Raw genomic sequence first — 14,658 nt, forward strand, 5'->3', positions numbered from 1 at the left:
GTAAGCTAAAACATACCAAAATTTAATTTCAAAGTGAACTATCCCTTTAAGCATCTTGCACATGGTAAAAAAAAGCTGATCTATTTTTTCCTCCATTTTATTCACAACTTGCTCACTAAAGAATTGATTTATTCTAAAACAATGATTTGTTCACAAACGTAACATCACTACTGCATGCAGGTTGCTTGAGACAAAATAAGTTAAAAACATGAATGATAAGTTCAATGTTACAATTTCAGATTTCAAGGAAACATCCGATTTGAACAGAGCATTTGTAAACCTTTGTTCTTTTGCTTATTCTTTTTAAAATTACTATTATTATTGTTATTAAACAAACCTATGTGCTTTCAGCCACAAAGTGTTAATGTTTGGTCTCAACTATTAAATATTTAACTATTAAACGTCTTGGATATGGACATACTGCGTATAGTATGTTGTAGGTGGTCTTAAGAAAAAGGATCCGTGCACTTTTCACGGTGTGATGAGGAATATAAATCACACATGAGTTTTGGTAGCAGCCCTTTGAACACTTCAGACTAGTAAAACTCCTGTGCGCAGTAGATCTGCATTTGTTTGTTTGAGTAGCTGGCTGCTGAAGGGCCATGTGGTTCATTAAAAGCAATACGAAAATAAAAGAAATTCCTTCACTTGCATAAAAGGAGCTGTAAATTGTGTCCTGCCACTGCTGTATAGTGAAACTGAAAGGCATGAGCAAATACTTTAGAAAACCTTCTACTTTGTAAGTATTGCTAACTATTCTGGTAATGTAGCACTGCGTCTCATTCTGCTCTTAAGCACAATTCTGGTATAAGCAAAGACACAATCCACTAAACAATTGATTCAATTAGCCTACATGTGACATGATTGTGTCCTGATTGGTACATGAATTTCTTTCTTCTGCTGAACACAAAAGAAGATATTTTGAAGAATGTTGCTATAACAAAACAGTTGATGTATCCCACTGACTTCCATAGTATGTTTTCCTACTATGGAAGTCAATGGGGTCCATCAACTGTCTGGTTACCGTTCAGCAAAAGAAAGAAATCCAGGTTTGAAACAACATGAGGGTGAGTAAATGTTGACAGAATTTTCAATTTGAAGTGAACTATTCCTTTAAGAGATTTAAGGCCCGTCCACACCAAGAACAATAACGATAACTATATTGTCATCCACGCCAATGCTAATCGTTTTGTTTATTATAAGTGCACACTGCAGTCATGTTGTCTGCTTCTTTAAATGCTTAAGCTCTTTGAAGTCACGTGGATTCTGATTGGCTGTCAATGTTTTTATTGTTTGTCAGCTGGTTCGATGTTTTGATTCCAACAGTATGGTTTTCCCAGGTCTTTATCATTAATTGGTGTGTTGTGGATGTCCCTGTTCCCAAATAATTAGACAAATTATTAAAACTTTATAGTTACATTTATCTACTTCAAAGAGGGAAAATGCCGAGAAGGCCAAGTATGGTAACCCATACTTGGAATTTGTCCTCTGCATTTAACTGCATTAAAGTTAGTAAATGCACATTAGGAGCAGTGAATAGTTAACACACACATACACTATAAGCCATGGCTACACACCCCCGGAACAGATGCGGCACCCGGGGAGCGATTGGGGGTTAGGTGCCTTGCTCAAGGGCAACTCAGTTGGTTATTGAGGGTGGAAGCGAGCACTGTTCATTCCCTCCTACATTTTCCTGCCGGTACTGAGACTCCAACCCACAACCTTCGGGTTACAAGTCTGACTCTCTAACCATTAGGCCACGACTGGCCTCAATATTTAAAAAAAAAAAAAAAAAAAAAAAAAATTATTTTGTTTTCTAAGGAACACAAAAGACGACATTTTGAAGAATGTTCACGGTATGTTTTACAAGAAAATACTATTTCAGATTTTCTACTTCAAAATTACTTTTAATTTATAGTTTTGATATTTGTAAAAAAAAAAAAATTGTGTTTGGACATAAAAAGAAGATCTTCTTTCGTGTTCTACACAAGAAAGAAATACACATTTGTAGGACATGAAAACTGTCATCATTTACAAACCCTCATTTTTGTTTGGACCCTTTAAGAATAGATGACAAAATTTGTGATACATGAATATAGTGCTCACTGGTTTATATGGGATTTTTTAGGCAGCGGCTGTTGACACTATGGGCAAATAGTGATAGATAATATTTACACTATGTAAAAATATATAGACACTTGTAATAATGCAGCATCTTCCATAATTTTGTCAGATGTTAGTGGGCGGAGTTAGTGTAAATAACCTCTACCAACAAGGCGGGCTATTTGCACTTAGTGTAAATAGACACTCAGGAATTTTGAGAGGCTGATATCCTTGTTACTTACTATAAAACTAGGGAGCCGATTGAGACACTCCAAGACAGTGTTTTTAAGTAAATGTGATTCCATATAAAATATGGCAGCCTGTCATTTTACTTATGCATATTTTTTTGGGGTTCAGTATATAATTCATTGTCTGTATGGCAGGCAGGATTTATGTTGAAATGAAATTTTGTGGACCGGGAAGGACGATGCAGTCAATCACTGACATTTAGAAGATAAAAATAAATATAAAAGACATCTGGAAAGTCACTAAAAGGGCTCTTCGCAACATGATACAATGGAACTCGGATACTAGGATCAATTTATTTTCAATACGGTGGGAGACACTCTCATTTCTCAATGTTCAACGATTATAATTCTCTGCCCTTCCTTGTCATTTCATCTAACGATCGCAAATTGATTGCCAAATCATTCGGGTCCTAATAAGTGTGTGGAGTTTTCCCTCCCACTGGATATAGGCCTACGTCAAGCTGTCCCCTCACTGTTAGTCGGCCACTATTTAAATATCATGTCGCGTTTACAGTAATGTGGCCCTAATTAAAATGTATAGTCTGACAGAGTGCAGTCTCGGCACATTCTGTGCGTCTTGCACACCCGTGAGCGAATAGGTAATGAATGCTACGCTTGGAGAGAGGGAGAGAGAAGCTGTGTCCGAAAAACGTGGCTGAAAAACGCTTTCACTGTCAGTACGGTAGTAGGAGGAAAGCAAGACATAAGTGTGTATATGTGCTTAAATCTCTAAGCTTACTTGAATTTGTTGTACATTATTAGACATGACGTTATTGGAAGACTGTCTGAAAGCAGTTATCTTAGAAGGTGCTTTCATACAAAGACGCTGCTTGTCATTTCAATGACTAACCAGGCAGCAAGACAGCTGTCTTTGGTTTTCAAACAGAGAAAGAAAGAGAGATTCCCTTAAGTTTGCCTCAGCCACCAAAAAACAATAGTATACATATGGATATAATATGTATTACTTAGTCTGAAAGAGACTGCAAAAAAGAGCTGAATTCTTAGAATAAATAATTTTATAGATTTATTTTTAATTTGGTTTTATTTTACTATAGCCTATATTTTATTTTATTAATTAATTTGTATTAATTAAACAGCTCATACTTTATCACTAGAGAATACATTAAATAAACATGAAAATTGTATGTAATCATTTTGGACATGAACAGGCTATATAACGTTTTTGGCATAGATATGTCTTTAAAATTGTATATAATCTGTACAGAACCCTATAGAACTTTTGGTTACACTTTATTTTAACGTGTCATTGTTACAGTGTAATTATACATTTAAGTACTAGTAATATTAAGCAACTACATGTACTATAGGGTTAGGGTTTGGTTTGAGGGTCAGATGCATGTAATTATGCATAATTTACTGTTATTACTACGGTAAGTATATGTAACAAGGACAATGTAAAATAAAGTGTTGTCAAACTTTTTTCTAAGAGTGGGAAAGTAACAGTAAGGTAAAACTAATTAATCTGCTGGGTGTGTTTGTGGACTACATCAGTTTTGAGTTCATTCAAAAGATCTGACTCAAATTATTCATTGCATCTTTTATGAGTGCTCTGCACTATAGGAGGTCAACATTTTCACTGAAAAACGGCTTAAATCTTATGACTTCAGAAGAAACAAGAATAAACCACTTTTATAATACTTCTGAATGATTGATGATGGTTTTGAACATAGAGACTGGACATATTCATTGTATTTGCATGAAAAAAAAAAAAAAAAAAAAAAACTTTTGTGCTCCACCAACACGTGCAACACGTTACTATTTTACGTTGTGGCAAATTGGTGGCTAATTCGTACTCTTTATGGTTTAGGGGGTGGGGTTAAGGTGAATGTTCATGCTTTCATATTTTTTTATATTTTATATATATATATATATATATATAATTGTTTTCTAAAAGTCGTACATTTTCGTACAAATCACATTACGAATTCTTAAGAAATTGTCACCTCATAAAATAAGCTAGTTACATTTTCTCACGAGCAAAAAGAGTAATGCAAGATATAGGAACGACATAAGGGGGAATAAATAAGGAGATACATGAAAAAAAAAAAAAAAAAGTCATGTAGAATAATTTCATTTAGACTAACATTGACGTTAAATGGTCAAATGTAAACATATCAACAAAGCAAGCTCGTATCCTTAAACAGAGTTGAGGAACTTAAAATGTGTGTCATTCCACCCCAGCCTGTAATCTCTTTACTCAGGACAGTGTGGGAGGATCGACCGAACGAGAGAGAGAGAGAGAGAGAGAGAGAGAGAGAGAGAGAGAGAGAGAGAGAGAGAGAGAGAGAGAGAGAGGACGGAGGTGTGCAGAGAGCAGATCATTACCAGCGCAGTTTTGCTCTGTAAACATCTCTCGGAGATAAATCGACGAACTCTTGTGTTTGGCTTTCTCGAAGTATATGATGATATGATACGCGGTGACGTGGATGGATTTTTTGGATTTTTCGGCGAGTTTTCCGACCCCTGGAGAAAGTGGATTTTTTAAATGTGAATTTGATGTAAATTAAAGGTTTAAACGTGGGCTCAGCCGTGGAAAGGGGAACAGAGGGAATCACTTAGGCAAAAAGTAGTGAGCGCGCGCAATAAGCTCTCCACACGGGAGTCATGCTGTCCGGAGGAGCCGCGGGCGGAGAGGAGCTCGGAACCGATTCGGTAGAACAGCATGTTGTAGGAATGGCGCTGGATCTTTACGTCCCAGCGATTTCACCGAGCGCATGAACAAGGATAGGGGGACAAGTGTTCTATGTGCTTGAAATATACGGATAAAATCATGCTTTATAAGGTAGGCTGATTTTAATGGAAACAATTGAATTTATTGTGGTGGATCCGGTCCATTTACCCGTCTAAATCCAGGAATAGGTTATAGTAGACATCCACATTTTAAGTTAAAACTGTTGGTTTTGGACATGAATGACTACTTGTAAGTTACATTGCCGTTAGTAGTTTCCAGGCATTTCGTCCGAAACTATTCTGCTTAACCATGGCTTTTACTTTTCCGCAAACTGCTGCGTTCATGGGTTGGCATCATTTCAACATCTCAGATAATATATTTAGGGTAAATAGTGGATAACTAAAGCGGTTTTTCTGGTCAAACATCAATGCGCATCATAGCACCGTTTCTTTACTTGCGCTCGGCGCTCAGAACCATCTGATTATTCATTCACATCAACAGTTCACCTGATCTGCCTCGAAATGTTTCCTGCGATACAAACTTTTAGTGTTGTTTTGTATTTGTTCTTTTTTTGTTTCCTTCCTTTTTGAGGACATGCTGTTTTCTCAATATACAGTTAGCCTACATTTAGCTGTTGTCAGAAATTCGCCCTAAAAATGTGACGTTTCAGCAATTATGGATGGTATTTAGGTGTGTGCATAGTTTGCAGTTCTTTACGTATATTTTCTAAACTGTATATTTTCTTAACTGATAGTATAGCAACCAATTTAACAACTAAAAGTCTAATTTGTTCAATTTGAGCACCGTATTAATAAAGGTGGTAAAATGGAAGACAACACGATGAACCTACGTTTAGAAAAAAAAAAAAAAAAGGCCTTTCCATGAACAATAGTCAATAAACACAATATAGACTGAGCATGTGTAGCACACAAACGCATAACACCATCGGGTAACCCATGACATGAATAATTCAGTGAACTGTAACATAAAATGAGTAACATAAATTATTATAATAGTAAGAATAAATACAAATACTAAATTTTTAAATACAATATAATTAAATGTGATGCATCATTTCTGGGTATCTTTTTTACTGTTTTACTTGGTGAATCATACTTTAATATTTATACTTTGATTCATACTTAGAAAAATATTTGAATAATATTTTACTGCACAAGTATATTGTTTTTTGTTTTTTTTACTTCAAAAATCATACTTTTCATAGTATTTTACAGTGCAACTATAGGTATTATCTGTTAAAATAAATATAATTTTACTGTGTATAGCAAGGGAACTTGCAGGTAACCAGTTAGCAGGTTTTTACGGTCAAACATTTTTAAAATTATGAACTTTTTTTTTTTTTTACAGTGTAGGTTATAGTTTGCTGTAAACGTCTTTATACTCACAATATCAAATACAAAGTCAAACATATAATTTTGGTTTTGTTTTCTGGTAATGTATCTTATTTAAATCACATCTGTCACAGCTTGCTTCTTAGTAAAGATAAGTGATCTCTTGCCAGGCATCGATTGTCTTAACTCTGTTAACAAAGCAGATGGTCAGGTCACAAAAGGAGCAGTCCAATGCAAAGATGTTTGCTGAAGGCTCAAGATACCAAGAAGTATGTTATTTTACAGTAACAATGAAAACATCAAAAAGGACTAACCGAAAAGTTTTAAGTTACATATGTGTATAAATACTGTTTTTGATATTGTCAAGTACAAAATAGTATACTGCTGTCATATTTCATGAAATGTAAATGCCAGCCAAAAAGCCTGCTTTCTATGTTATGAGAAAAATATATATCTACCCCAGGTTATACAAAAAAAAAAAAAAAAAAAAAAACACCTTTCCCCAATGTTGATTAAAGGGCAGCAGCTGCCTTGGGCAATTATAAATAATTTTATTATGATGAAAAACAGTGCACAATCAGCTTACTTTTATTTTGAATGTTTTATTTAAATCACTCAGAAATGAGAACAATACAGTTTGAATGGTAGATTCAGTGTGAGTAGTGATTCTGAGATCTTGAGCTAACATAAAACCTCTTTGCTGAGAAAAAAAAAAACCTGTACTGATCATTTATTGCAGGTAGAGAGGCTAAATTATACCCCGATCCCATTTAATTTGACAGGCAGCATTTGTCACTCTGAGCTGTGTAGGACACACCCTCTCCCTCTACTCATATTTTCCACCTTTGAGCTATGCTAAAGCAGGACGTGCATATTCTATGATGCACAATGAAGACGCCATATAGTAAACAGAGAATATTGCATAAGCAGTAGCCATGTACTTGGAAATACCTTTAATAAACACAAAAGTTATGTGCAACCACATAATCCTTGCTTCATGTTTTGTTATTTTCCATTTTACTGTTTAATACCATTGTCTTGAGATTTAATCACTTACAAGGCATTAATTGTAAGTTTTCTAAATGAGTATAATTTTAGTGCATTTTATTGAGTCAGTGAACAACATGAATGGATAAGGTTATTGGCCTACTATGATTTTGTTGTTAACTTTTTGTATTCTAATTTCTCCTTCTTTTGAAATAGGTCTCTGGACACAAATGTCACATCTTCCGGAAACAGCCGGGGCTGGGGCCCATCAGCACTTGACAGCAGGCTGGGAGGTGGACGGTGTGGCACAGTGCTTCAGCACTCTCTCAGTCACACCCTGCATGGGCCCTACATTGAGTTAGAGCAGTTCTGCAATGATCTGATTCCTCAGCATGGATGGCTTAAGTGAGAGAACCCATGCACTCTAATGAGACCATCTCCAGACAAGGACTAGAAATTATCAAGGGATTACTCCCCAAATTCCTGGTTATCTGCAAACTGCACATTAGAGTAATCTTTTAAAGGACTTCATTTTGCTGGATTTGTTACATTTCCTTTTTACTCCCTCCAACCACTGATTTTGTCTTGCCATTTCCGTTCCCTCCCTTTCTTTTTCATTATGGAGTTTCAAGCTGGATTTTGGAATAACGATTGGACTTCATTTCTTCGCTTTTGGTTGACAGTGTTGTTGAGCTTGCATGTGCAGTTCAGCCCTGTCTCCTCCTGTCCCGAGGAGTGCCGCTGCGATATAACATTTGTTTACTGTAATGAGAGAAGCCTGACGTCTGTGCCTCTGGGGGTGCAAGAGGGATATAAGACCCTCTTCCTCCACAACAATCAGATCAACAATGCCGGCTTTCCGTTGGAGCTACACAATGTTGCCTCTGTAGATACCGTTTACCTATATGGAAATCAGCTGGATGAATTTCCCCTCAACCTTCCCAAGAACGTTCGAGTGCTGCACCTTCAGGAAAACAACATCCAGACTATATCAAGGGCAGCACTTGCCCAGCTTCCCATGCTGGAGGAACTCCACCTGGATGACAACTCCATCTCAACTGTAGGGGTAGAGGAGGGGGCTTTCAGAGAGGCTGTCAGCCTCAAGCTTCTTTTCCTCACCAAAAACCACCTAAGCAGCATTCCTATCGGATTACCAGCAGATCTCAAGGAGCTGCGTTTGGATGAGAATCGCATTGCAGACATTGACGAGGATGCCTTCCAGAATGTCACTACACTGCAGCGACTGTTGCTGGATGGGAACTTGCTTGAGGATGAGGCCATTGCTCCGGGAACCTTCCAGGATCTTGTCAACCTCAAAGAACTGTCCCTAGCACGCAACTCCCTCACCACTCCACCACCGTTGCTTCCTAGTGCATCCCTGACCAAGCTCAACCTGCAGGAAAACCAGATGGACATCATTAAAGTGACATCCTTCGCTGGGCTTAGTAAACTGGAGAAGTTAGATATCTCTAACAACCAGCTACAATTTCTTCCATCGGGTGTCTTTGACGGCTTGAGAAACCTGAGGCACCTTAATGCAAGAAGCAACCACTGGCGTTGTGATTGCAGCATTAAGTGGGTCATTGCATGGCTCAGGTCTCTGCCGTCTGCGATAAATGTCCGCGGGTTTGCGTGTCAGAGTCCAGAAAGGGTGCGTGGTATGGTAATTCGAGAGCTCACCTTAGATGCCATTGACTGCCCTGCAGGCACTGTGTTGCATCCCTGGCCAACCCATTCATATCCATCTACATTGCCAGCCCGCAGAACCACCACCATCACTACGACCACCTCTAGAACCACCCACTTCACCACCATTTCACCCACTGCTTTTTACCCTGCCTCAGCCAACCCCACTCCCCCAGTTCCACATTTCCCTCCTGGTCCCCTACCTCCTTATGAAGACCCCTTAAAAATCTCCTTTCATGTTGTTAATTCTACCTGCATTGATGTGAGCTGGGAGTCTTACTTCACTGTGACTGCTTACAAGGTGACTTGGGTCAAAATGGGGCAGAGTTTGATGAGCGACATCCATCGAGAAAGAACAGTCCCAGGATACCAACGAAGACTTAGCCTGTCAAATTTGGAGCCCAGGTCTATCTACCGCATCTGCGTGTACGTTCTGGATACTCTTAACACTTACAGACCAGGTGAGGATACTATCTGTTCTGAGGCTAAGACCAAATCCACATCCACGAACTCTGAATCCGAGCAGGCTGCCCAACAAGACAACACCTCCACACTCCTATTAGCTGGAGTGATTGGTGGGGCAGTGTTGGTGGTCTTAGTGACACTTCTAAGCGTGTTTTGCTGGCACATGCACAAGAAAAGCAGGTCATCGTCGTCCAAATGGAAATACAATCGCGGCAGGAGAAAAGATGACTACTGCGAGGCCGGCACCAAAAAGGATAACTCCATCCTGGAAATGACTGAAACAAGCTTTCAGATAGTGTCGCTAAACAATGAGCAGCTTTTAAAAGGGGACTTCAGAATTCAGCCCATCTACACACCTAATGGAGGAATTGGCCTCCGAGACTGTCACCTTAGTAACAATAGCATAGCTTATTGCAAGAGCAGTAACGTTCCCAGTGTGGACTTCTGCCACACATGATGCTTTTCAATGGATGCTACAACCATTTGTTCAAAGAAAATGTAGTTCAATATACTGTACAATATACGCATACATATACATATATATATATTTCCAGGTGCAGTCAACATGGTAATTTATACTGTGGACAACTATGTGGAATTCTGCTATATTTTCTATTCTTAGTAAATATGAAATGGTTTTGTAATTTGTGAGGCTCAAAGTGGTTTCACTCAAAGACGCTGCATATATGTTGACGCCGTAGACGTTGGCTACCTGCTGCAAGTGCAGTCCACAGGTTTTGCCTCTCAACCACTTTAAGATCTTGAAAACATTGCTAACCACACAACCAAAATATGCCCTTTGTGCTGAAATACAGCTACCCTTCACACAACAGTAGTTAAGATAACAGTGGTCAGGAAATCAAAACACAGCTGATTAAGCTGCAGTAGAAAAAAAGGAGCTGAGTTTTTATTTCCTTTTTTTGGGGGGGAATTGAAGTGCACTTTCAAAATGCAGCAGAGAGCATGGGCAGTCATTCAGGAAATGAGCTTTTGTGGAAATCACATTTGAAGGGAAAAGGACCACTCTTCAACACCCTGCAGTTCTCAGAAGGAGAGGCTGACATCAGTGATCACGGTAGAGAGATGGGCCTAAGGGTTCCTGTGCAAGCATTTTCCAGGGCATGTTTATGTTTAATTTTACCCACCAGGGGGCAGCTTGTTTCAGTCCATTCAGAGAATATTATCTCAAATAGACCACGAACACTCTAGCATGTCATATTTCTGACTTTTATGTGGATAGCTATTGTGCTGGAGTCTTATTTTCAAGTAATTAGCAGCCCAAACATAAAATTAGGTAATATAATAGCTAAGCCCCTTAGGTAAACTATGAATATCCTGAGGGAGCTCTGTAATCTGCTTCATGTTTTCTTAAATTATAAATTGTAAAACATAAGAAACAATGAAAAACTTCAACCAAGTCTGTATTTCCCTTTTATATACTTAAAATGCCCTTCCTGAACATGTTCTGTGATTTACAAATTAGGCTAGGGCAATACACAGAGCTCCACCTCTCTATCTATTTCTGTTCTCTCACATGAAAGTGATCAGGGACATTCTACAGCGACATCCCCATCATTGTCTAACTTTTTCCTTTACTGACCAAAACCCTTTTTAATCATGCATCACATCAGGTGGGATGATGAATGAATGTTTAAACAAAAGCCTTCTTTTCATGGAGAAGAACTGGCACATGCCAGATTCTGTCTTTGAAAGAGTTTCTGATCCCTGCATGAGTGCAATTAGGACTATTTTTTAATGGCGCACCAGTTTTCCAGGACAGAGAGCCGAGTTTGGAATGCAGGCTTACTGTGGAGAAGTATTTATCATGCGCTGTTACTCATAGACTTTACTTGCTTTGACAAGATTTTATTTTGTGGGCCGAGTTCAAACCCCCACTGCATAATCCCTGGTCTAAGAAAGAGAGGGGGGAAAGAAAAAATCAGAGGTTATTTTCGCTTGGCAGGAGGATTCTGGATTGGGGAGGGGGCTTGTAGTTGGGGTGGGGGTCCTAATTGTTGGAGTTAACCATTCATTGCCCTCTAACTTGCCATTAAGTGTAACACTAGATCGTGGGATACTTGTTTACATCCAAATTGCTTTTGGAATTACTCGAAATCTAACAGATGTTTGATTTCTGTGACTAACAGTTGGTGCTTGCACTGGTTAACTACCAACAACACACAAGGTTTGCCTCAGTGCGTGTCACAAACAAAATGCTCTCTAAAAGGGGGGGAAAAAAAAGGGCTACTGCACTTCTGTGGTCTTGAAATTGTTTCTCATTAGCATCCCAGCAGGCTGCTCCGACCACCCCGTCCCTACTTTCCTTGAAATTTGGAACATCCTAGGGCTCCATTTCTCATATGAAGGCTTTTAACTGATGTGTACACCATTAACAATTCATTTCAAATCATGTGGCCACCCGTAACTCTTTTTAACAGACTTCCTCCACACAAGTCCGGTGCGGTTGTCAGGCTCTGGTTCCCTGAGAGGAGGCGGTTGCAGTGGCACAGACCCAAATGAATCGCTGCAAAGTTAACCCGTTAGTGAGATAAATCATTCTCAAGCCTCTCACCGACTTATTTTCACAGAGAAAAAAGTAAAGGCAGAGCTATGCAGAGGAACTTATTTGTGCCACTATCCAGTACATCATTCCCTCTACTGAAGACCTCAGGCCTAGCGTGGAGGGTTTTTGCTGGGTCGTTACCAAAACCAGAAATGTGTCATACTAAACACGAAACAGTTTTATCTATTGCCTTACTGTAACCCAGCAGTATGTCTTAATGTGGTTAATGTGAGGGATTTTACATCATTTATGCAGAGATCCGTGGATTACAGTGAGAGCTACACATTTTGAAGGCAAGGACTGAATGGAAAGCACACATTTTGAAGGGCAATTGCAAACTACATCCTGACAGACATCAATAGATGACATTGCTAACAAGCCAAGGTCTATCCTCCAGACAAGAATGGTGTGTTATGATTCAGAGTGAATCATTGCCTCACTCGTGTGGAGAACATTGTTCTTTATTTTCTATGGATGAGCTGAAAATCACAGTAGTGTCCCTGTAGTCAAATGGATGTATTACACAAAAAGGACTGTGAGCAATGCCTTGCGTCCGCAATTCTAACCAACATTCAATCCGTCTCTTGAAAAAGCACATTGATTTGGTTTGGAATAATTACTCTAAATGACTGTGAGGTCAGTCTGAGCAAAGCACTACCACACATGTGGCTGTATACATCTTTAATCTTTTTGTGTCCCTTTCATTATTTTTTGACAGAATATATTTTTTATTATGTTTTGAAAGTTTTCTCGCCTGTGCAGTTTGGTAGATATACACTATTAAAACTTATTTAATACAGACTTCAGCACATTGGTGGATATAGTGGTTTTACATTAGGATAAAGCTAAATCTAGCTGATATTTGAATGAATTGATTACCAAGTGGCAGTTCATTCGAACAGCCAAGACTAGCTGAACAACAACCACAAAATGTCATGTGCTACAACATTTTTTTCTTCATAATGAGGATGGGGAGTGGTTCTACGATTTTTGAAACAGTCTCGTTTTAAAGATATGGTGATTTGTTTGGTCTTTAAGCTGGGTTTTGCAAGTAGAATCCATTGGGAACCAAAGTTACTTTTGATTGCTATACGTGCATTTAATTTCTTTTGTTTGTTTCCACTACTAAACTGTTGTTGTTGTCCCATGTATGTGCCTTGAATTGAACTTACAATGTAAAGTCCTTGAAACCTTTAAATGTTTTGCACAAGTTGTAAATAGAGAACCCAAGCTTTTTTTGGAAAATAAAGGAGCCATCAGAATTGACCACTGATTTTGTCCATTATAGCCAAATTTCACTTTTTTCATTTTTGTTTCATGATGCCTGATCCATTAATTAACACATTGCACCCATAGATGTCCAGCACTATTGGCTAGTGAACTCAAGTAGGTTAAATTTCTCAAAGGATGAGGTACCTGAGCAAATTACATTTATGTTACGTTTGCACATACTGAAACATGCGTTAAACACTGTAAAAAATTTCTAACCCTCCCAAATCAAAAATTTCAAGTGACCGATAACATCAAAATTTTTCAATTGGCCCAAGTTAAATTCTGTAAATTTCAATTGGCCCAAGTGAAAATCTGTAAATTTAATTTTATAATTTACAGAATTTCACTTGGGCCAATTGAAAAATTTAGATGTTATCGGTCACTTGAAATTTTTGATTTGGGAGGGTTAGAAATTTTTTACAGTGAAGTACTGACAGCCAACAAACAAAAAAAGCATTTTACAAGACAAATCTGATTCAAAGAATATTAAATTCAAGAAATTCAAGAAAAATAGGTTGATTTGTTGTTTTAAATGTGCCATCACATTTAATTTTATTTTGTTTGCACCATAAAATGTTAATAAACATAAGCATTCTATTCCTAGTTCAGAGGCCATATTGCATAAAAGGACAAAAGGAGCAATTGACTGTTTGATGCGTGAGGTTGACAAGTTAGCAGCAATGCAAACTTTAGACATTTTTTAGAAAAACCCTCTCTAGAATGCATCCTTATTACTCTGAAGCCAGAGACTGGTTGCCCACTGAAGTTTTTACGTAAATGCCCCTTTGGAATTATATCTGATCAAGGTTTGGGGAAGCCAAAACCAGCCTATTTATAAACAGTAGAGCTTCATTAAGACTGATTAGTCGACTAGTTGTTGAGACAACACATACTGTGCAATACTGTATGAGGTTTTGCACATCTTTTGAAATAACTCTCCAAAACTCAACTACTTTGATAAATCTTGCATCTCATGTGTCCCCCTAAAATACGCACTTGAGTATTTTTGTCTTGTTTCCAGTATAATTATCTAAACATTTTTTAAATCAAGATACATTTATTTGGGAAGCTACGGATCCCCACCTGTGACATATGGGAAAAAATATTGTGGCCGCAAATTAACAATTCGTTCCTACGACTTACAAATACATCAGCATGTTTTACTAATTTGTTCCCTTATTTTCAGTAAACTGTGCAAACAATATAATTTGGTTCCTTGTTTTACTAAATTGTGATGACGTTATATAGTATACATTATAATTTGTTCCCTTGTTTTTGTTAAATCAAAAC

The 14,658-nt window shown here is 38.0% G+C and overlaps 1 protein-coding gene across 2 annotated transcripts in view; it reads left to right on the forward strand.

Moving 5' to 3' along the window:
• flrt2 (fibronectin leucine rich transmembrane protein 2) overlaps nucleotides 1-13,362 on the forward strand; it is a 34,937-nt gene extending 21,575 nt beyond the window's left edge. Inside the window, exons 1-2 of one of the 2 annotated variants that reach the window (XM_079888929.1) lie at nucleotides 4,657-5,154; nucleotides 7,599-13,362. In XM_079888929.1, coding sequence (XP_079745055.1) covers nucleotides 8,002-9,990 — 1,989 coding nt within the window. In that variant the 5' untranslated portion in view covers nucleotides 4,657-5,154; nucleotides 7,599-8,001 and the 3' untranslated portion in view covers nucleotides 9,991-13,362. Of the gene's footprint in view, nucleotides 1-4,656; nucleotides 5,155-7,598 lie in introns of those variants that run through there. The other variant, XM_079888928.1, reaches the window with a different exon arrangement.
• The last annotated feature ends 1,296 nt before the right edge of the window (nucleotides 13,363-14,658 follow it).

The sequence above is a fragment of the Squalius cephalus genome (genome assembly GCF_949319135.1).
Source record: "Squalius cephalus genome assembly, chromosome: 12".
Lineage (NCBI taxonomy): Eukaryota > Metazoa > Chordata > Actinopteri > Cypriniformes > Leuciscidae > Squalius > Squalius cephalus.